Here is a 21,776-nt window from a genome sequence, read left to right as displayed (position 1 = left end):
TTCGGTTTGGAGGTGCGGTCTAAGACTTCTCTCTCGTCTTGAATTTCGAGTCTCAAATTCCAGGTGCAGTTTAGATTCGTAAAAATTTTTTTTCCTTGATTTCGAGTCTCAGTTTTCAGGTGCGGCTTAGATTCGAGTGCGGCTTAGATTCGAGTAAATACGGTAATCCTTTTCTTTCCTTAAATTACATCTGCTTTCCTAACAATTATGGATTTTATTTCGCTGAAAGATGCCACGGTTATTTGCTTTCGTATAGAATTATTTAGATGTTGTAGACCTACAGCTACACACATTTATGATTTGTTGAAAAATGACAATCTTGAAAGTGTATTCACATCTCCAAGAGTGAAAGTGACATCTACAACGATTTGGGCGAAAGTGTAAATATTATAGTACCCAGCCATGTGTGTAAAGTGTACAGTCTTTGCGGAATTCTTCGAGAAGTATGAGGATTGTGTTACTTGGCTGCATTCAATTGTATTTTGATTAATATGTTGAAATCCCGTTGTTTATAATGCTTGCTTCTAAGCTCAAAATAATGGCAGCAGGATTGCTTCAAAAGACATTGCAAACTGAAAACCATACTCTCTGCAGTTCACTTTTGGGCACCCAGTGACAATTCTTAAACTTTATCTTGTGAGGTACATGAAGAACATTTCTTGGTGGACAGGTAGTCTCTTAAATAATGCCATGTGAGTAGAGAGCACCCGAGCTACATCTGCATCATACTTCACAAGACATCTATTGGTGTAGGGTGCTTCTGGTATCACTGATTCTCCATTCCCTTTTCCACTGGTGAATGGCGGATGGGAAGAATGATTGTCAGTAAGCTTATGTATTAACTTTAATTTCTCTCGTCATTTCGCAAGATGCACAAGGGAGGAAGTATAACTTGTCCAACTCTTCTGGGAAAGATCTATCTCAGAATGTCGATAGCAAATCCCTCGTGATGTACATTACCTCTCTTGTAGCATTGCCACTGGAATTTATTGAGCATCTCTGAAACACTCTTGTGTGGTCTAAAAGATCTTTTGAAGAAACATGTCATTCTTCGTTGGGTCTTCTTTCTCTCTTCTATCTGTCAGGGCTAACTAGTAATGATCCCAAATTGATGAACAGTACTTGAGAATCAGTTGAAAAAGTGCCTTGTAAGCCACTTCCTTCATGGATGAGTTAAATTTCCTTTTTCCTTTGAATCTATTTGACATCTACTTTTCGTATTATTTGTTTTATACGTTTATTCTGTTTAAAGTTGCTCAGTATAGTTACTCCTAGATATTTTACAATAGATGGTGTTTCCAGCAATTTGTCATCAATAATGTGGTTGTACAGTAGTGGGTTTCTTTTCATATGTACCCACGATGGATTTCTTTTCTATATATGCACAGTACGTTACATTTATTTATGTTCAGGGTCAGCTGCCAGAGCCTGCATCAATCACCAACCCTCTACAGGTAACTCTGCAAATCATCCTCTTGGCATTGCTACTTTCTTACAGACAACCATATCATCTGCGAATAGCCTGATGAAAGAACTTCCGACACTTTCTACTAAATCATTTATATTCATTGTAAACAGTAATGGCCCTATCACACTTCCTTGGGATACCCTGGAAATTACGTTTAAATGTGTTGATTTTGTTCCTCTAAGAGCGACAAGTTGAATTTTGTTTGCAAGGAAGTCTTCAATCCAGTTGCAAATCTGGTCCGATACTTATTAAGCTTGTATTTTTTTCACTAAACGGAAGTGAGGGACAGTGTCAGATGCCTTCCTGAAGTCAGTGAACGTGGCTTCAACCTGAGCACTGTTGTCTACGGTGCTACAGATCTCAGGAAGAAACAGAGTGAGCTGTGTTTCACAATCCATGTTGATTTTTATGGAGAAGGTATTTGTTCTTCAAAAACGTAATAATATGTGAGCACAAAACATGTTCAATAATTCAACAACAAATTGGCATCAGTGCTGTAGGCCTGTAATTATATGCATCTGCCCTACGACTCTTGCTAAAAATGGGAATGACCTGCACTTCTTTTCAGTTGCTAGATACCCTTCATTTCTCCAATAATCTGTGATAAACTCCTGCTTGAAGGGGAGCAAGTTCTGTTGAATAATCCTTGTAGAATATTGAAACACGGACAATCTTGCAGTCTTCTTCAGTGAAATAATTTCGGAAACCTGAATTCGGTATTTCAGCCTTATCTCTGGTACCTTCCATTATGGTGCCAGTACGGTCACTTAGTGGATGAAAAGAGGATTTTGAACTGTTACTGATTTTAAGACTGAAACCTCTTAGATTTCACTCAAATCGGTTGACAAAATTTTACTTCAAAGTCATTGACCATTTCTGCCACTGCTCTTCTTATGCTCATATTTGCTTCATTCAGCTTTCGTTTTCAGCTAGGTTTTGACCTCTCTTGAGTATCTGAGTCTCTCTGTCTGTGTAGCAGTTCTCTAAACATGGCTATTAAACTGTGGTAACATACTTGTCGGAGGCATATTGAATAATGTTTCTGAATTTTTCCCATTTGTGCTCCACATCTTCGTCCTCAGCACTGAATATTTTTTGCTGAGTATTCAGATTCTCTGTAATTTGTATCCTGTCACTCTAATTAAGCAAAAATATTTTCCGCTCCTTTCTTAACATTCATTGTGAAATTTGCAGTCATATTTGCTATCACAGCGTATAAAATTTTGTTCTCAACACACACCAGTTTTGAAGTATTTTGTACTGCTTCAGTACAAGTGAGCCTAACTGACAGTTTTTGTTGTACACCATAGGCATATTGCGATTGTTTTATTAACCTCACCTGCAGATATCAAAATGCCCACTGACTGTCGGTGTCCTGCCCTCCACACTCCCATTTGTGGTGCTAATTGATTTTCTTAGTAGTAACCTGACTTACAACTGATTGAACAAGGAGATCCATACGCACACTTATGAAGACTCAGTGTTATGCAAGCTAACAAAATCAAACAACTAACTTGATAAATATTTAACTTTATTTCTTCTGGTATTTTGGTGCAGAAAACACTTGTCCTGTAGTGGCAGCCCAACTACTCATAATCACATTGCCTGAAGTAAACAACAGACTGAGAGCGAAGCTGGTGGACCCGACTCTGTAAGCTGTCAACCGGACGATGTAGAGAGGCTGCATGCAAATCCAAGAGCGGCGGCCTCTGCCAATGCTGACATCTTGTGACCTCTGTGGCATGCCGTACCGCTACGCGCCCAGATTTTGGGTGTAGAATCTTAATGTGGGCGACTACATCCGTCCCTCTGTGGGGCTCAAGCACCTGTGATTCCCGAGGCCAGAAGTGCATGGCTGCAATGTGGTAGGGGGGGGGGGGGGCTGTTAATGGAGACCTCAAAGGTGATAGGGGAGAGCAACTTCCAGTCAGCGGAGACTTTGGAATATGGGCGAAATGGCCATTGGAAAGACCACCCCAACTGTGGAAGCATGAGACGACAGAACTGGTGATGGGCAATCAGAACTGGAATCTGTGGTGATGTCTGGTGGCTGTGGGGAAGGTGGAGGTGAACCAGCAAGGGGTGTGTCCTCCAGCTGGAGGGGCAGTGGAGCAATTGCCAGATGCCACGATGTCAAAGACTCATCGGGGAGCGCTGACACAGGTAGAAATTGAGGCTGGAATTCTGGCATATAGGAGTCACCTATTATCGGGGCACCAGCGAAGGCAGCGTGCAGCTGAGGGGGGAGGAGGAGGAGGGTGTGTGTGAATGGGTGTGTTTGTAGACTCTGAGCCGATTTTTTTTGGTGGTGCTGGACCTCTAGGTCTCCCATCCAAAGAGTATATACACAGTAGCCATGCTGATGCATGATGGTTGCTGATAACCAGCATGCGCCCAGACCGCCGTACCTGCAGAAAGTGCTGTATAATAGAACTTGATGGTGGGCGAGAACCTGATGGAGGTGGTGGAGCAGTGTCAGCGACTGGTGCCTGTGGAGCAACTTGGCAGGGTTACAGGGATGAATAGGAGCCATCTGGTATGCTGTCAGAAAAAATAGTAACGCCTCCTCTTGGGGAAAGTCTTGCAGATACTTTTTCATCTGGGTCTTACAGGTCTGAACCATATGTTTGGTCTCCGCGTTAGATTAGGGTGGGAAAGAAGTGAAACGAACATGGCAAATGCCTGTCCGCACACAGAAATCCCAAAATGTCCAGGACAGGAACTGAGGTCTGTTGTCAGAAATGAGAGTAACTGGGAGATCTTCCACAGATTTTTGAAAGATCCTGAATCGTAACCTCAGTAGTGGCCGAGGAGCACTGTACAACACATGGAAAACACATCATTGACAGTCAGATAAAACACTTTCAGAAATGGGCCCACAAAATCCATATGGATGCATTCCTAGGGCTGGATTGTTGGAGACCATGGGACAAACCTCAAGCCTCAGAGCCACATGTTGACTAGCATCCTGGGTCTTTCAGCCACCAAATGCTCCAGTTTCGGTCAATGCCAGGCCGGTACACACGTCTGCGAGCAATGGTGTTGTTGTGGAAAATCGCCAGTGACCCTCATGGAACAGCTGTAAGACCTCCCACCACAAAGTCTTGGCTATGACCACCCTGCGTTGTCCATGGAGAGGAGGAAAACGAGGATGACCCCATTTAAGACCGAGAGACGATGACCCAAGACAAAATAGTTACAAAGCAGATTGGAAGCGCGGCCTGGAGGAATAAATGACCAACCCTGTTATACGAGGTGGATGACCTGCTTGAGGACAAGGTGAGACCCTGTGTCCCCGGTGACCCATGTACTAGTTATCGGAAAGCCCTCTACTGTATATACATAAGCCCCTGTCCATCAAACTTGGGATTCTGGTCTGAAGGAGTTTTTGTATAAGGCGTCAGCGTAGCCATGGTGCACAGTGGGGTGAAAATGGATGTCATTGTGGTATTTGGAGAGAAACAATGCCCACCAGTGCAACCTGTAGGCCACCTTATCAGGGACCCAGATGGACAGACTGAATAACAAAACTAACGATTTGTAGTCTGTCATGAGTTGGAAATTTGTACCATTCAAGAATATGTGGACTTTGGTGACTGCATACGCAATGGCCAAAGCTTCCCTCTCGACATGAGAGTAATGGACCTGTGTTGGACTGAGAGTTTTGGGTGGGAATGCCAGTGGCTGGTCCGAGCCATCTGTATTCAGATTAGCTGGCCGCTGTGGTCGAGCGGTTCTAGGCACTTCAGTGGCTGCTACGGTTGCAAGTTTGAATCCTGCCTCAGGCATGGATGTGTGTGATGTCCTTAGGTTAGTTAGGTTTAAGTAGTTCTAAGTCTAGGGGACTGATGACCTCAGATGTTTTGTCCCTTAGTGCTTAGAGCCATTTGAACCATTTTGTATTCAGATTGGCGAGGACAGCCACAAAGGTGTACTGTGAGGCATCTGTAGCCAAAACCAATGTGGTAATGTAATAATTATAAGAACACACAGATAGTAATGAACACACCGCTTTATTACTTAAAGTAAATTGGTACAGAAGAAACATTTGCTGCGGAGTGGCTGCCCAACTAGTCCTAGTCACATTGGCTGAAAAGTAGATTTCAGACTGAGGGTGAGGCTGGCCGAGCCTGACTCCATAAGCCATTGGCTGGGCAGTAGAGTGCAGTATGGAGAGGCAGCGTGCGCATCTGAGAGTGTGAGCCTCTGCTGGTGCTGGCATCCTGTGACTTCTGTAGCACACTGTACAGCTGTGCGCCCAGATTGTGGGTGTTTGACTCTCTTGCGGATCACTAAAAGCAATAAAGTTTCACTACACTGCCTCAAAAGTAGTACAAAAATGAGTGTTAAAAGTGGACTAAAATTAATGACGTTCTGTCATCAATGAAAATAATACAGCATATGATAGAGATGTGAAAACTTCCCTTTTGCCCGTTTTGTTTGTTCTTCAGAGAATGAAAATTTGATGCAGAGAGGTGAAGTTCACACAATACTTTTTACGTTTTGTGTGTGTGTGTGTGTGTGTGTGTGTGTGTGTGTGTGTGTGTGTGAAAGAAGGCCTTGAGGCTGAAAGATCACATTTTTAGCAGTCTTTTTGTTGTGCCTGTCTGCAACTCAGCATCTCCTTTGTATGGTGAGCAGCAATCTGTCCTTTCCATTATTACATCCTGAGTATTCCATTGTCAGATAAATTTCAAAATGGACTTTACAGTTTTAAAAATTCATATAAATTTATTGATACAAGTTAGAGAGCTGGCTTTTGTGATATTTTGTAGGGAAACACAGCAAGTTGTTTCCTTTTTTTTATCTTGCACTAAAGATGTTGTACAAGGCTTCTGTTGGTTATCATGCACACATCCCATCGGAAGTGAATTACTTCCCAAACTCTGTAGCATTGCAGTGGTGGTGTAAATTCTTGCTCTAAGTTCAGGTAGAGAAGCCGGCATAGGAGGTACAAACACAATGTCCGTGATGAATCCCCATAAGAAAAGTGAGTGGTGTCAGAACTGGGGAACATGGGGCCCATGCGATTGGCGCATCACGGCCAATCCATTAACCTGGAAAGCAGTCGCTGAGAAAATCCTGGATGTCAGCCAGGTACTTGGGTGGTGCACCAACTTGCATGAAGCAATCATTTTGTTCTTGGTTATCCTCATCGATCTTTGGTGTCAAAAATTGTAACGTATCCAGGTACACTACCCCGTTAATAGTTCTCTGAAGGGGGAAAAAGGGGCCATACACTTTATCCTTGCTCAGTGCACAAAAGACTTTCAGTGTAGGGCTATAGGGCTATCATGGACATGTTGCAATTTTACACTGAACTGTTTCGCTGACTTTGATTCATCAAACCAAAACACACAGCTAACAAGCTCGGGTCCAGTGAAGGAAGCCATCGTCAACGCAACTGCCGTTAGCACTCCTTATGGTGTGATTTGGCACTAGCGAGCCATGCGAGACAAAACTTGATGTATTTCCCTACAAATTGACACTACAATAATCTCTTTAGGTACTATGAATTAATTTATGTGAATTTTCGAAGTTGTTAAGTCCTTTTTGAAACACCCTGTATGTGTGTTACATACTGTCACATAATGGAGATATAACTATTTTATTTGATGAAAAGCAAAGAAATAAGACTCTCAGTATTGTTGGTTATTTGTAGATAGGTTCTTGCATGTTGTCAGAATAATTAATACAGTGATAATTAATTTAGTTGTATGAATAAAATTGTAAGCATTAGACATGTAGAGTAGTCTGATAAATTTGCATGTTGCATCCTAGGTACCTTACTAGTGCACTTTTAAAAAGGCAATTTAGTGTCTTTCTTGTCAGGCAATAGTTTTCTGTTTCTTTTCTAATCAAAAATGTGTATTTTGTGGGCAAATTAGTAGACTAGTCAGTTTAGCTGCCTCACTGTTTAATTTTTGTTAGCATTTGGTACGCTATCATTTTAATATATTTTTTATAAAAGTACAGTAATTTGTAAATTTATTTCATCCAACTGATTGTTGCACATTGGAATTTACCTGTTTGATGTACGGAATAGGTCTCACATTTACGCTTATTGATGAAGATTTGGATTCAAATCTGCAAGAGGCCAAGCTGATTGAGATTCTTCTGATAAATTGGTTCAGGCAAATGTTGAAAAGATTTGCTCAACAAATTCGTCCTCCTTCGTCCGAAAGGGTAGGAGCCCAGAAATACAAAAAACTGAGGATTATACATACAAGGATATGTTGAAAAATAATGTCTCCAAATGTTTTATGTGAAAACTCCTGAATTTTTTTTTTAAATAAAAAAATAAATTTTATTCGCAGTCTACACCCTTATTATTCATATCTGTTTCTCCCTTTGGGGACAAACACATTTCAAGAGACCAGTTCATTGATACTATCACTGTAGAATGTTTGACTTTGTGACAGAGCCATAACCTCATCTCTGCTTGCACTGCTTGATCACGCAGAAAATGTTGACCTTAAGCCTTCCAGCAGAAGAAAAACAGTTTTGCCATTATTGATGCAGGGTCACCAGCTTACTCCACCCACTGTATCTATTACTGTTGTGTTCCTGTCACAAACTGGTGGACCTGCACCCCTTCTACAATAACCAGTTGCTACACAAAATTACCTTGATTCTTTTTTAAATGGTCAAAACAATACTCTTTTCTTCTGATATGCATATAGTCAGTTTTTTCATGTACTTTTAACTGTTGATCATCCAATACAGTGTTGCGCACTGTCTTGACGGTGCGAATAGCGGGCTGCTCTAGATGTGAAACAGCTTCAATCAAGTTTTAATTAAGCTGTCCATTGTGTAACTATTCAGATTAAGGAGCAGACTCTTCGTAAGCCCACACTAACATTTGACACGTTTGTGTTTGTGAAATTTTTTTTCTAAAAGTAAGACTTGTATGATAGCGTGCTGTCCATTTGCATGAAGCACACACGTAGGTAGTTTTAGAAGTATTGGTAAGAGGTCGCTAAAATCTGCAGCTGAGTCTGATAATATGCCCACAAATATGTCAGATGCCCATGGTCATTGATTAGAGGTAAGACTCATACAAGACTTTTCATTTGTTGTGTATTTGTGTCTTTACAATTTTAAAGTTTATCTTCCACACACAGTATGTACCACAAGGTTCACCTGAGGCCGTTCGTCGTCCTACACCTCCCCAATTGTATAGGGGACATTCACCCAACCAGCTGTCTCCACAGCCGCCGCCACCACCGTATGGCCAGCAAATGGTATATGGACAACAGCCGCAGCAGCAGCAACAGCAGCAACCACAGCCAGCACCGCAGCAGCAGTACCACCCGCAACCACAGTTTCAACCCATCCCAACCCAGCAGCTGCAACAGCAACCACAACAGCAGCAGCAGCCGCAACAGCAACCACAAACGCGAGGTTATAGTGTGATGGTATGTTCTATGATTCTATTCCCTTAAACATTCTTTCCTTCTTTGCTCTTGGTGCAACACCCTCCACCTTTTATATTTTTGTGGTCGTTTCTCCCTGTTTGTCCCAAGGGAATTAGCTTGCAGATGCTAACAAAGAATAATTTGTAAGGTGTTAATAAACAGCACCTAGTGTCTTTATGCATTCAGAGATTTCTGTAAACATACATTGGGCTCAATAAATGATGAAAAAATCATAAGAGCTGTTTCTTGGAATACCATGCGTACCTAAATAACACTCGGCCTTTAAAATAAAGGCCCTACATTATCCTTACACACATGCATTTAGCCACCAAATTCATGGACTGTACAGTGGGAGTCATTGCTGTGAGAGAAGGTAATAGAAATAACCAACTTCATCCGTTCATGTAGTTGAGTACTTTGCAAAGAATCTGTAGTGAAGATGGTGTTATTACTTATCTTGCCATCTTATCATTGCTTGGCACAGTGGGGAGTCTAGTGAACAGAGATCTTTCACCAGTCAACAATTCGATGAATAGAGTGACTAGCTCCGTCTCCTGGCATTAATTATGTTGAGGGTGCTCTGGTAGCCATTTTGTTACCTAGTCATTGTAAAGATCCCTGCTGTACTGTGAGCAGCATTGCAAGGAGATTGGCATTTTGCTACTTGTGAAGTTTGTCATCGTATTCCTCATCAGTGGCATCTCAGCTATGACTCCTGGTGTCTTTTCATTTCAGTAAGTTTTTTTTAATTTCAAGCTTGTATGAGCAGCATACAAAAAAGAGAAAACGCAAGGCACATCTCCAACCCGCAAAGCAGGGAGCAATATAGTGGCGAATAGCTGCCATCCTCGTTGCGGACAACCTTTAATTATTTCAAGTACTTCCTTGAGAGAGGAAAGAAGCATCCTGCTCCTTCCACTGTAAAAGAAAGATTTGTATATATGAGCTATATTTCGTATGCAGCAATTTAACCTAAAACCCACAAAACGTAAACTGGCCATCAATTACTTGCCAAAATATTTCTGATGGTTTACTTATTTGCGAAGTACCACAGTAACTAAGGGCAATAATGAAAAGAAAACCAGTTCATTTTCAGGCTATGATGTCAGACCATAAGAAGAAGAAAAACAATTGTTTGTTTATTTGTATTTTTCTTTTTGCCAAATAGTTTTCTCTAAATCTAATGAGAGAGCCTGCGAAGTAGAGAACACATGAATCCTAAAACAGTGGTTTTTAATTCTCTCTCTCTCTCTCTCTCTCTCTTATTAGATTACGTGAAACTCACTATGAGAGCGTAGATGTCCCAGTCAGTGTGGGGGCTCAAACATTGTGATATGATGCAGGATGCCTCATTTATGGCCACATCAGTGTGTTTCGCGTTGGCCGAATTGTTCCACACAGATGTGGCATATTCAGCTGCTAACAATCTTGAGAGGAGTGGCTTTTGTTAGAAGCCAGGAATTGATTCTCTCATAGCTTCATTTCTCCCCTCCATAGTGCACCAAGGATCTGACAAGTGAAGCAATGAGATCTGAGAGAATTCATATTTTCTGACGAATAGTTCCATTAAAATCTTTTGTCAAAGACTGCCTGCTGAACAGCTGGTGTGTGCACACCTCCCTTCCTGCAGTGCGCTTGTAATCTAAAATTGCAAGATTATGTATAGCTATTGCTGCTACTTGAGTTAGAACAACAAGCAAACATTTTTTAAATACGTAATCTCAATGCCTTAGTCTCCTGAAAAATTGAACTTTAAATTAATATGATTGATGATCGTGAAACACCTTTTCCATGTCAAATAAGTTTTATTGTATAAAATTACCTATAATGTGACAAAATCTTACAGCAACAGCAACAGTCGCCGCATCGTGTACAACAGGCTGGAAGTCGCATGGCAGCAACAACTGTTGTTCGTGGCGGAGCACAAATGACAATGGCCCAAAAACGAACAGTTGGACAAGTATCTGGAGGTGGACAAGGTACCTCACCCAACAAGCAGCGCAGATTAGATGTGTTGCTGCCAGACAGGCATGAAGACCCTGACTGTCATGTGATTGCCATTCAAAAACCCACAGAAACAGGACCTCTCATCACCAGTGTACAGGTAATGTTCTGTTCTGTCTGGTCATCTTGGTATACAGCTGCATATCTACAAATAAAATTGCTTAGAAATGAAAAACGGAAGTACAAAACATGTCATAAACAGATACGTACTGTGTTTATTTATTACTCAGATGATTCCGAGTCACGTCACTCGAATCCTTGCCTCTACTCTCTTTATAGAGAGCATCGTCCTCTGTCCCATCAAGCACATTAGAACAACAGTTTTCTTTTAAAAGCATGATGGACAGTTTTATTCGGAGACAATTCCAAGAGGGATCACCTGCAAAATTAAGACAAGTTAGCACTTGTAACACCTTCGGTAGGTGTTAATTGCTTAGCGTCTTTTAGTAGCTGTTGCGTGTACGTATTCTTAAATGTGTCCTTAAATGGTTTGTTGAGACAAATATTTAATGCCTGTAGAATTGACATCATCCCTCCTGGAATTAAAGCCAGGTCCATTCTGCCTCTACTAATTTTCTCTTTACGGGCAGAGTAGTATGACGTGCGTATGAAACTAGTACAAGCACACTTGCAAACGTAGGGAGGCACCAGGATAACATTGCCATATGAGTTTAATCCATTGTGTTACCCTGTCCTCTATGAACCAACCAGTTTCGTTAGCAAGTACAATAACTCTTCTTGGGAGTACCTGAGGTTAGGTAACGTCTTGTGTTTAAAAACAATGAATGGTGACAGTTTATGGCTATCGGCTGAACAAGCAAGCATGACAGACATGCACTGTCTTCAACCATTTGGGGACAGTGTCTTGACACCTTTGCTCCCATTTGCTTCTGCTGTATAATTTGTTGGCATATTGAGATACACCAGAGTTTCGTCCACATTACTTATCCGATCAAGAAGGTAATTATTTTCAGTGCGCCATTTGACTTTGAAGTGCTGAAGTTTTGATGAGTTTTCCTCATAGTTTTGTGGAAGCTTCCATGCAATTGAAGTGTGGATATGAAGAAAAAATCCCCAGTGTTTCATGAAATGGGCAATACAGTTGCAACTTCTTTTGAAATTTTTTTTAAGCAACTTTGTGTGGTTGAACTTGGATAATTTATGCACTTACTGGTAAGTGCACAAAATCATTCAGCACAGCTTTCAACAGTATAACAGTGGCCATGTAATGGCCCAGAAAATGTTTTTCTATTGCTGGAACAAGCTAAAAGTTATTCCTGTTTCGGTCTCAGTCCGGGATGTAGCTAGGCGAGCACAAGCACTCACCACCTGAGTAGTGAGAGAAAGTGCAAACCATGTGCTGTCTTCAGAGAAAGAACAATACATAATACATTAAGTTCGCTGTAATTTTAAATGCAAGTGTATGTACTTAACGGTGCAGTACTTCTTAAAGTGGAGAGAAGCTCTCTTAAAATTAATGACAGTAGAATTATGGCTGGGTTAGAAACTTAAGAGCGATCACACAAATCGGCATCAATTTATAACACATCAGTGCAGGGTACCTAACTATAGTTAGAATTTAAAGATCTGCAGTGTGACAGCTAGTTCAATGATAAGTTTCGTATACAAATACATCTTGTAGACTCACATAAAAATTTTGTTCAAGGTAAATTTCCACAACTTTAAAAGTTTACAGCTACAATTGTGTAAATGTTTGGACCTAAATTTTTGTGTGAGCAGCTTCTTGTCACATTGAGCAGAACGAAATCTCCCTACAGAAGTTTACTGACAGGCTTCAGTTTAAAAGCTTATCTTAGAATTAGTGATGTTCAGAAGGTGATATCAGACATAGATGCTTTAGTGAAAAGCAAATTAGGTAGTATCCGGTGAGATAGAATGTTTCTATGTTTAATGTCTGAATAAAATAGTTCTGAGATTATGTTCATGTCAATTTAAACTTTGTCCGAAAATTACATTCATTGTAAGGCTGCATCAGTAAAGAAATATGTTTCATACGTAGCTGCAAATAAGATGGGGCTGGACGTTTTAGCTGTTAGTGACATTCGGGTAAGGGGTGAGAAAGAAGAGGAAGTGGGAGAATACAAGGTCTACCTGTCAGGAGTCAAAGCAGGAATAGCACAATGGGGTGTAGGGCTTTACATCAGGAAAGAAATGGAACCCAGCGTAGTTGCAATAAGGTATGTAAAGGAGCGACTGATGTGGATAGATTTGACAGTGTCTAGCAAGAAAATTAGGATAGTGTCAGTATATTCGCATTGTGAAGGGACAGATCAAGATAAGATGGATAGCTTTTATGAGGCACTCAGTGAAGTAGTTGTTAGAGTAAAGGACAAGGACAGTGTTCTGCTCATGGGTGATTTTAACGCCAGGATTGGAAATCGAACAGAAGGGTATGAAAAGTTTATGGGTAAATTTGGAGAGGATATGGAGGCCAACAGGAACGGTAAACAACTCTTCGATTTCTGTGCCAGTATGGGCTTAGTAATCACAAACTCCTTTTTTAAACATACGAACATTCACCGGTATACTTGGGAAGGCAGGGGAACCAGATCTGTCATTGACTGTATAATAACAGATCAGGAATTCAGGAAGGCTGTGAGGGACACACGTGTATTCAGGGGATTCTTTGATGACACTGATCATTATTTAATCTACAGTGAAATTGGGATTGTGAGGGCGAAAGTGCAGGAGGTCAGGTCCATATGTAGGAGGATAAGAGTGTAGAAACTTCAGGATAAGGAAATCAGGCACAAGTACATAACAGCGATCTCGGAAAGGTACCAGTTAGTTGAATGTAGTCAATTACAGTCATTGGAAAAGGAATGGACAAGGTACAGGGACACAGTAGTAGAAGTGGCTAAAGTCTTGGAACAGTAGTGTGTAAAAGTAGGATGAAGCAAACAGCTTGTTGGAATGAGACAGTCAAGGCAGCCTGTAAAAGGAAAAAGAAGGCATATCAAAAATGGCTACATACTAGAACTCAGGTAGACAGAGAAAGTTACGTTGAAGAAAGAAACAAAGCCAAACAGATAATTGCAGCATCCAAGAAGAAATCTTGGGAAGACTTTGGAAACAGGTTGGAGACTATGGGTCAAGCTGCTGGAAAACCATTCTGGAGTGTAATTAGCAGTCTTCGAAAGGGAGGTAAGAAGGAAATGACAAGTATTTTGGACAGGTCAGGAAAACTGCTGGTGAATCCTGTGGATGCCTTGGGCAGATGGAGGGAATATTTTGAAGAGTTGCTCAATGTAGGTGAAAATGCGATCAGTAATGTTTCAGATTTCGAGGTAGAATGGGATAGGAATGATGATGGAAATAGGATCACATTGGAGGAAGTCGAGAAAATGGTCAATAGCTTGCAGTGCAATAAAGCAGCTGGGGTGGATGAAATAAAATCGGAACTCATCAAATACAGTGGAATGTCAGGTCTTAAATGGCTACACAGGATAATTGAAATGGCCTGGGAGTCGGGACAGGTTCCATCAGACTGGACAAAAGCAGTAATCACACCAATCTTTAAACATGGAAACAGAAAAGATTGTAACAACTACAGAGGTATCTCTTTAATCAGCGTTGTGGGTAAAATCTTCTCAGGTATTGTTGAAAGGAAAGTGCGAGTATTAGTTGAGGACCAACTGGAAGAAAATCAGTGTGGGTTTAGGCCTCTTAGAGGTTGTCAGGACCAGATCTTTAGCTTACGGCAAATAATGGAGAAGTGTTACAAGTGTTATGAGTGGAACAGGGAATTGTATCTATGCTTTATAGATCTAGAAAAGGCATATGACCGGGTTCCTAGGAGGAAGTTATTGTCTGTTCTACGAGATTATGGAATAGGAGGCAAACTTTTGCAAGCAATTAAAGGTTCCTTACATGGATAGTCAGGCAGCAGTTAGAGTTGACGGTAAATTGAGTTCATGGTTCAGAGTAGTTTCAGAGGTAAGACAAGGCTGCAACCTGTCTCCACTGTTGTTCATATTATTTATGGGTCATACGTTGAAAACAGTAGACTGGCTGGGTGAGATTACGATATGTGAACACAAAATAAGCAGTCTTGCATATGCGGATGACTTAGTTGTGATGGCAGATTCGATTGAAAGTTTGCAAAGTAATATTTCAGAGCTAGATCAGAAATGTAAGGACTATGGTATGAAGATTAGTATCTCCAAAACAAAAGTAATGTCAGTGGGAAAGAAATATAAACGGATTGAGTGCCAAATAGGAGGAACAAAGTTAGAACAGGTGGACGGTTTCAAGTACTTAGGATGCATATTCTCACAGGATGGCAACATAGTGAAAGAACTGGAAGCCAGGTGTAGCAAAGCTAATGCAGTGAGTGCTCAGCTACGATCTACTCTCTTCTGCAAGAAGGAAGTCAGTACTAAGACTAAGTTATCTGTGCACCGTTCAATCTTTCGACCAACTTTGTTGTATGGGAGTGAAAGCTGGGTGGATTCAGGTTACCTTATCAACAAGGTTGAGGTTACGGATATGAAAGTAGCTAGGATGATTGCAGGTACTAGTAGATGGGAACAATGGCAAGAGGGTGTCCACAATGAGGAAATCAAAGAAAAACTTGGAATGAACTCTATAGATGTAGCAGTCAGGGCGAACAGGCTTAGATGGTGGGGTCATGTTACACGCATAGGAGAAGCAAGGTTACCCAAGAGACTCATGGGTTCAGCAGTAGAGGGTAGGAGGAGTCGGGGCAGACCAAGGAGAAGGTACCTGGATTCGGTTAAGAATGATTTTGAAGTAATAGGTTTAACATCAGAAGAGGCACCAATGTGAGCACTGAATAGGGGATCATGGAGGAATTTTATAAGGGGGGGCTATGCTCCAGACTGAACGCTGAAAGGCATAATCAGTCTTAAATGATGATGATGATGATGATGATGATGATGATGATGATGATGACGTAGCTGCACAGTGTTCTTTGCCTCATCAATTAAAAGGCAAGTAATTGACATTTCATTGCCATTTCTCATCAGTGCAATAGTTTTAGGAAACAAATTCGCCTCAAAAAGCGTTTATTAGATGCTGTGAAAAATACATCTCTGCAGAACTATTAGCAGTCGTAGAATAGACTCTTTGACAGCAGTTTCTCTTGCTGGGTTGCCATGTTGTGATTCCTCCTCCCATCCCCTGCTCTTGCATTACTTGCTGTGAGCTGACCTTTTGCTCACTGCTGAGGCATGAGTGGAAGCCAGCTTGCATGAAAAGATTAGTGAACGGGCATGCATCTTGTTGATCCCGTATCAAAGATGAGCAGCACAATTTGATATTTTCTCGCCGAGAGAAATCACTTTTCTTTTCAACTTTGCAGTAGTGAACATGCTTCATTGTAATAGACTAAAACATGAAACTTCACAAAAGTGCTACAGTAGACTGAAACAAAAGGTGAAATCCAAATGTATCACCTGCAAACGTAGCGAGCTCTGCTCTCATTGTCCTAGAGTGTCAGTGGAAGAAAAACAAAGTTAGGGAATGGGGGAGGGGGCGCTCGGTGCAACGGTAAAGTTTCGCCAGTTGCTTGCAGCATGGATACCATATGATTTGTATTGATGATCTGCTATAGTAGAAATGTCTCACGGAAGTAATAAGCGATTAACGTCTTATGGTCTGGGTTCACAATTGTGTAGAATTTTTTAAAAGGCATATTTGACGTTGACTGTAGAAATCATTTATTTCGCAGTTGCAATTTCAGCCTTTGCGCCATTTTCAAATGATACTGCAAAAGATTTTAGTTCAGCGCATGTCAGACTTTAAAATCCTATGACATGTTTAGTAGTCATCCTCAAAATTAAGCTTTTTCACAGTAGAAATACAATAACATCAAACAGGTGCAAAGCTCTGCACATGTTGAAATGATGTAAAGTATGTGAACTGTTACCACTGTTAACATCCTTAACATAAGTCACTACAGATCAGTGTTCTAAAACACTGTTTGTGTGTGGACTCACAAATACCATGGCGTTTTGCCATTTTTTACTTTTAAGTATGAAAATTGAATTGTACCCTTAACAAAATAAAGAAGCTGCCAATCAGGCCTTTGGTTGATTCTTGTAAAATATGGGACTTTTTTTAAACATTTTTGAAAGCCTGATTTTCCTATCAGCAAAAGGGTATCGTGGTTTCCCATAGACTTAGCAACGTTTAGCACAGTAACATGGTCTTTACTAACCATACGGCCAGGAGCACTAGTTTCCCTTTTAGAATCTAAAGTTGTTTCAGGCAAAGCCTTCCAAATAAGACCTGTCTCATCCGAATTGTATAAAAGTTCAAGATGATAAGATTCTGCTTTAATTTTAAAGTTTTCAATAAAGTTTTCTGCTGCTTTTGGGTCTGTTAGTTTTTCAGCACGTAAATACAACATAGCCAGCCATTGCTCCCTTTAAATGAAGATACACTTTTGATTTTTTTCAGCTAAAAGATTTTACAAACAATTGACCCAGAAAGGAGGTTTCCTAATGCCCATTGCTGCAAAAAACCACTTGAATAAGGCCTCTTCAAGCTCTTTGTTTTCTACTGTTTTCATAACTTTTTTTCGACAAACTCCCATCTTAATTTTCAAGAACAGAGACAGATTTTAAATTTGTGGCCTTTTTTATGTCTGAAATTGGTGACGTTCACACACACACACACACACACACACACACACACACACACACAAAGGAAAAAACACGGTAGACAGAACAAAATGACAAATCAGTGTATATCTTAAGGTCCTGATACAAACTGATGCAAGCCACACTGTATGGCAGGCACCACAAACACTGCAATTTGTGCATTGTACATAAATAGTAGGCATACTGTATTTGTTGTTCGGTGGAAGATTTTGTCGTTTATCGCTTTCACTGTGGATAGGCTTTAAAGCAATAAAGAAATGCACATTGTATGGTATACTGTTGTAACAGAACCAACAGTTTTAGTCGTATGGAACAAATTTCGTTTTCCTCAAAGCCATCCAGATAATTGAAGCTCTACTGTACTTCATGACTTACAGGCCTTGATATAACATTGCATTAATAAACGGGCAAATGTAAGCACAAGTAGAAAGCTTGGAGGTGATACCCTGAATCATAACAAACATTCCAAGTATCCAACTGTGACATACAACTGCATTATCAGCTACAGAAAACACCTTGAGAATACCACAGCAAAAATAACAACTCAAAATAACATAATTCAGAAAACTCTGTGGAACTACTAGGGAAGCAACTGCTGGCATAGTTGAGTAGTTGTTGTTCCACACTTGTTGATAGACCAGTTGAGCACCACCGTGAGTTTGATCTGTGGGGCCATCGGATCCACATCTTCATTTTGGCTTCAGGTATTGTGTAACTTGGTACCTCCAGAGGTGCATAGAAAAGTAGCAATCACATGCAAATTTAGAAAAATCGTTGGAAATAAAGGTCTACCAGCCCATGAAGGTCTCCCACAACTAAACTGCCGACATCTTAAAGTGCCTACAATGTTGCTATTTGTGGGTAAAACAACTTCAAAGAGATGGTTATAGAACAGAAGATCATTGGGTGCATGAGTGGAATGGAAAAACAAATGAACTGCTACAATAATGATTCCAGAACTAGAACCTAAGCATATCAGTAACTGAATGAAACCAAAGACAGTAGATGGCATTAAATGGGATGTGCTGTTGGCATGGCAAGTGCACAGAATCGATACATTACTGAGGAAAACTGATATATTCAGACTTTGACTGTGGTGCATAGAGACAGTCCGTGAAACTTCTTCATAGTGAATGCTCTTTGCACTCTTATAAGGGAAAATGGACTGACTTGCTGGAGGCATCTGCATTGGTGCTAGAATGGAATGAATATCTAGACTTTGACATAAAATTTCTTTTATGTTTGTATTTCGTTTGAAAATTGCCAATTCTTTTCAGTTTTGTGTATTTCCTGTCTATTATGTCTGTACTCCTATTGCGTGAAATACCATAAGCTAAATAAATAAAGCATTTGTCTATTGTGAGGATGAGAGGAGGCGCAACAGGATCCTTTCCTTCCTCTGATTGACATGCCCGTCCTTTTTAACATTCCTCAATCTGTTCTAACCTCTGTGAGTAAGGAACTACTAGTTTAGTGTTGTGTTTTTGTATGAGCCCGTCGCCAGTACTACTATTTCACCGTCTGGAGTATGGATGTGCATACTGGTCTGTAATTCAGCTTAATAATAGTGTAGTTTGCTTGGGTGAATTTTTCTTTTGATAAAATTAATTCCCCTTTTGGTAAGATTCTGTTATGTAAGTGGTAGCTCTGTGCTTGCCTGTCATGTTTTTCATCATTTTGTGGTCATTTTACATTCTCTGTAATCTTTCTCTTGTGGTCAGGACCCTTTTTTCATGTTAAAGTGATCCTTATCTGTGTGTATTGATAGTTTTTTTCGTATTTAGCAATCCTCTTTTCTTTTATCTTTGGTTGGTGACCTCTTGACTGTGTCTAAAGAAGAGCTATTATGGCACTAGTGGTCTACTACTAAGTTACATATAATCTATTGGCACTTTTTTCCAACATAAAAACAACCTAGAGTTGCTATTGTACAGCCAAGTACCAATTGGGAAGAGGGCAGTATTCTCCAGTTGTTCACATACACAAACCTTTTTGTTGACCATACTGTATTTTAGTTTATTGTTACAAATATGTTTATTACATTATCTGAAATAAGAAACGATAACATTGTAATAATGTCTGTCAAAACAGTAATTTTGCTTGCAGTGTAATATCAATTTTCATGTTACAGGGGAGTCTGAATAACACAAATCGATCTGAAATGATCCAGTTAACTGATTCAATTACATTGTCAGTTAGACAACAGAAACAAGTGGGTGGTGTTAATGGAGGACAAGTTGTTGGGGGACGCGGAAGAAACAAAGCGAATGAAGTGGCGAACGTGCTGGCATCAAGAGGAATTACAGTGACACCAGCAGCTGACACATCTAGAGGTGCAAACGTTCAGGCACAGACGAGTCCATTGCGTGGCAATCGCGGATCGGTTGCACAGACTGTACAACAGCAAGTTCCTACCCTCAATCTCAATGCAGCCATCTCAATCATTCGTACAGATAATGGAGGGGGCTCTCCTGTTCGGCAACGACAAAGGCCTGCACAGCCAGCAGGAACAGCATCTTTCGCTGTTCCTCAAGGTCGAAGCCCTGGACGCCCGCAGCAAATATCACAGGTGGAACGACCACCGAGACCTCCCACTGTTGATCTGACTGGTGACAATCCACCTTCCGCTCTCCACCATCTCCCAATGAGAAGAGGTCGTGGACGGGGTGCCAATATTGGTGGACGTTTTACATGTCAAATATGTGATAAACAGTTTGCTTCTCAGGAAACTTTAAACCAGCATATGAACATCACACATCGCAGTCCGCCTAACAAATTGCCTTACAGGTGAGTTCTAAATACAATTTCACTAAAAGAATCATGACAGTACCATTTAAATATCACTGCATTTCAGTTGCTACATTGTACATTGACTGTGTAATATTTAGTTATTCATGTAATTTATATATTTTGTATGTATTTCTTTCTTTGCGTAATAGCATTTTTTTAAATTCAGTTTTTCGCTTCCCTTTGGAGTCCTATTTCAACTTCTATAGATTTCCGTTCAGTCTTGTTTATATTTTTTTGTAGTTCTTCTTGTTATTAACATTGATTTTTCACTTTAAAACAAACTATGTATGTTTTTCTCATTCCCATACAGCAGTTTCTAAGTGCAAAACTCACATGTGCCATACAAAGATTAATATTCTGGCTGGTAGTTATTGAGGGAACTCTGACAGCACAACAGTGCATCTTGGACATCATTCATCTCATATGTTATCTCTCGTGCACTGCATCTCAAATGTTATCTCTCATGCACTGGTATTATGATGCCATTTTTTAAAAGGACAGTGCTCATCTACACAACATGTGTGTGTGAGGTGCCTGCGTAATGTTGACATACGTGCATGGATAGCAGCATCCCCAGATCTCTCTTCAATAAAGTATGTGTGAGACTAGTTCAGACACACCAACTCTGCCCATTGCCAGTTTCCAGAAGATAAGGAACCAGTTACAATGATTGCCTCCAGCTTGCTACTGGAGAGAATACAATACAGGGTGATTCAAAAAGAATACCACAACTTTAGGAATTTAAAACTCTGCAACGACAAAAGGCAGAGCTAAGCACTATCTGTCGGCGAATTAAGGGAGCTATTAAAGTTTCATTTAGTTGTACATTTGTTCGCTTGAGGCGCTGTTGACTAGGCTGAAAACCAAACTACCCGAGGCAGCCCGTGACAGAGCACTTCATCACTGGCCTCCAAGAAGCCCTGATCTTACCCCCTGCGATTTTTTCTTATGGGGGTATGTTAAGGATATGGTGTTTCGGCCACCTCTCCCAGCCACCATTGATGATTTGAAACGAGAAATAACAGCAGCTATCCAAACTGTTACGCCTGATACGCTACAGAGAGTGTGGAACGAGTTGGAGTATCGGGTTGATATTGCTCGTGTGTCTGGAGGGGGCCATATTGAACATCTCTGAACTTGTTTTTGAGTGAAAAAAAAAAAAAAAAAACCTTTTAAAATACTCTTTATAATGATGTATAACAGAAGGTTATATTATGTTTCTTTCATTAAATACACATTTTTAAAGTTGTGGTATTCTTTTTGAATCACCCTGTATATTTATGACACCCTTTCCAAACAAGTCAGGGCATCCATCTAGGCTCAAACTTCAAAGTTCTTTCTAATTTTGACTTGATTTTGTAATCAGTGAAATAATGTCACATACTTTCTCATCTGGAGAAGTTTAGTATTGTTTCCTCCTTCCCTTCTGGGTATTTCACTCTTTTTGTC

The 21,776-nt window shown here is 40.5% G+C and overlaps 1 protein-coding gene across 5 annotated transcripts in view; it reads left to right on the top strand.

Annotated features, from left to right (window-relative positions):
- Positions 1–21,776, top strand: part of LOC126416125 (histone acetyltransferase KAT6A-like) — a 63,491-nt gene that overhangs the window by 26,658 nt on the left and 15,057 nt on the right. For 4 of the 5 annotated variants that reach the window (XM_050083650.1, XM_050083651.1, XM_050083652.1 and 1 more), the window contains exons 6-8: positions 8,593–8,886; positions 10,733–10,990; positions 19,669–20,324. In XM_050083650.1, coding sequence (XP_049939607.1) covers positions 8,593–8,886; positions 10,733–10,990; positions 19,669–20,324 — 1,208 coding nt within the window. The remainder of the gene's footprint in view (positions 1–8,592; positions 8,887–10,732; positions 10,991–19,668; positions 20,325–21,776) is intronic. The other variant, XM_050083654.1, reaches the window with a different exon arrangement.

The sequence above is a fragment of the Schistocerca serialis genome, chromosome 8 (genome assembly GCF_023864345.2).
Source record: "Schistocerca serialis cubense isolate TAMUIC-IGC-003099 chromosome 8, iqSchSeri2.2, whole genome shotgun sequence".
Lineage (NCBI taxonomy): Eukaryota > Metazoa > Arthropoda > Insecta > Orthoptera > Acrididae > Schistocerca > Schistocerca serialis.
Note: the sequence above shows the minus strand (reverse complement) of the source record. Positions and strands in the feature narration are given on the sequence as shown.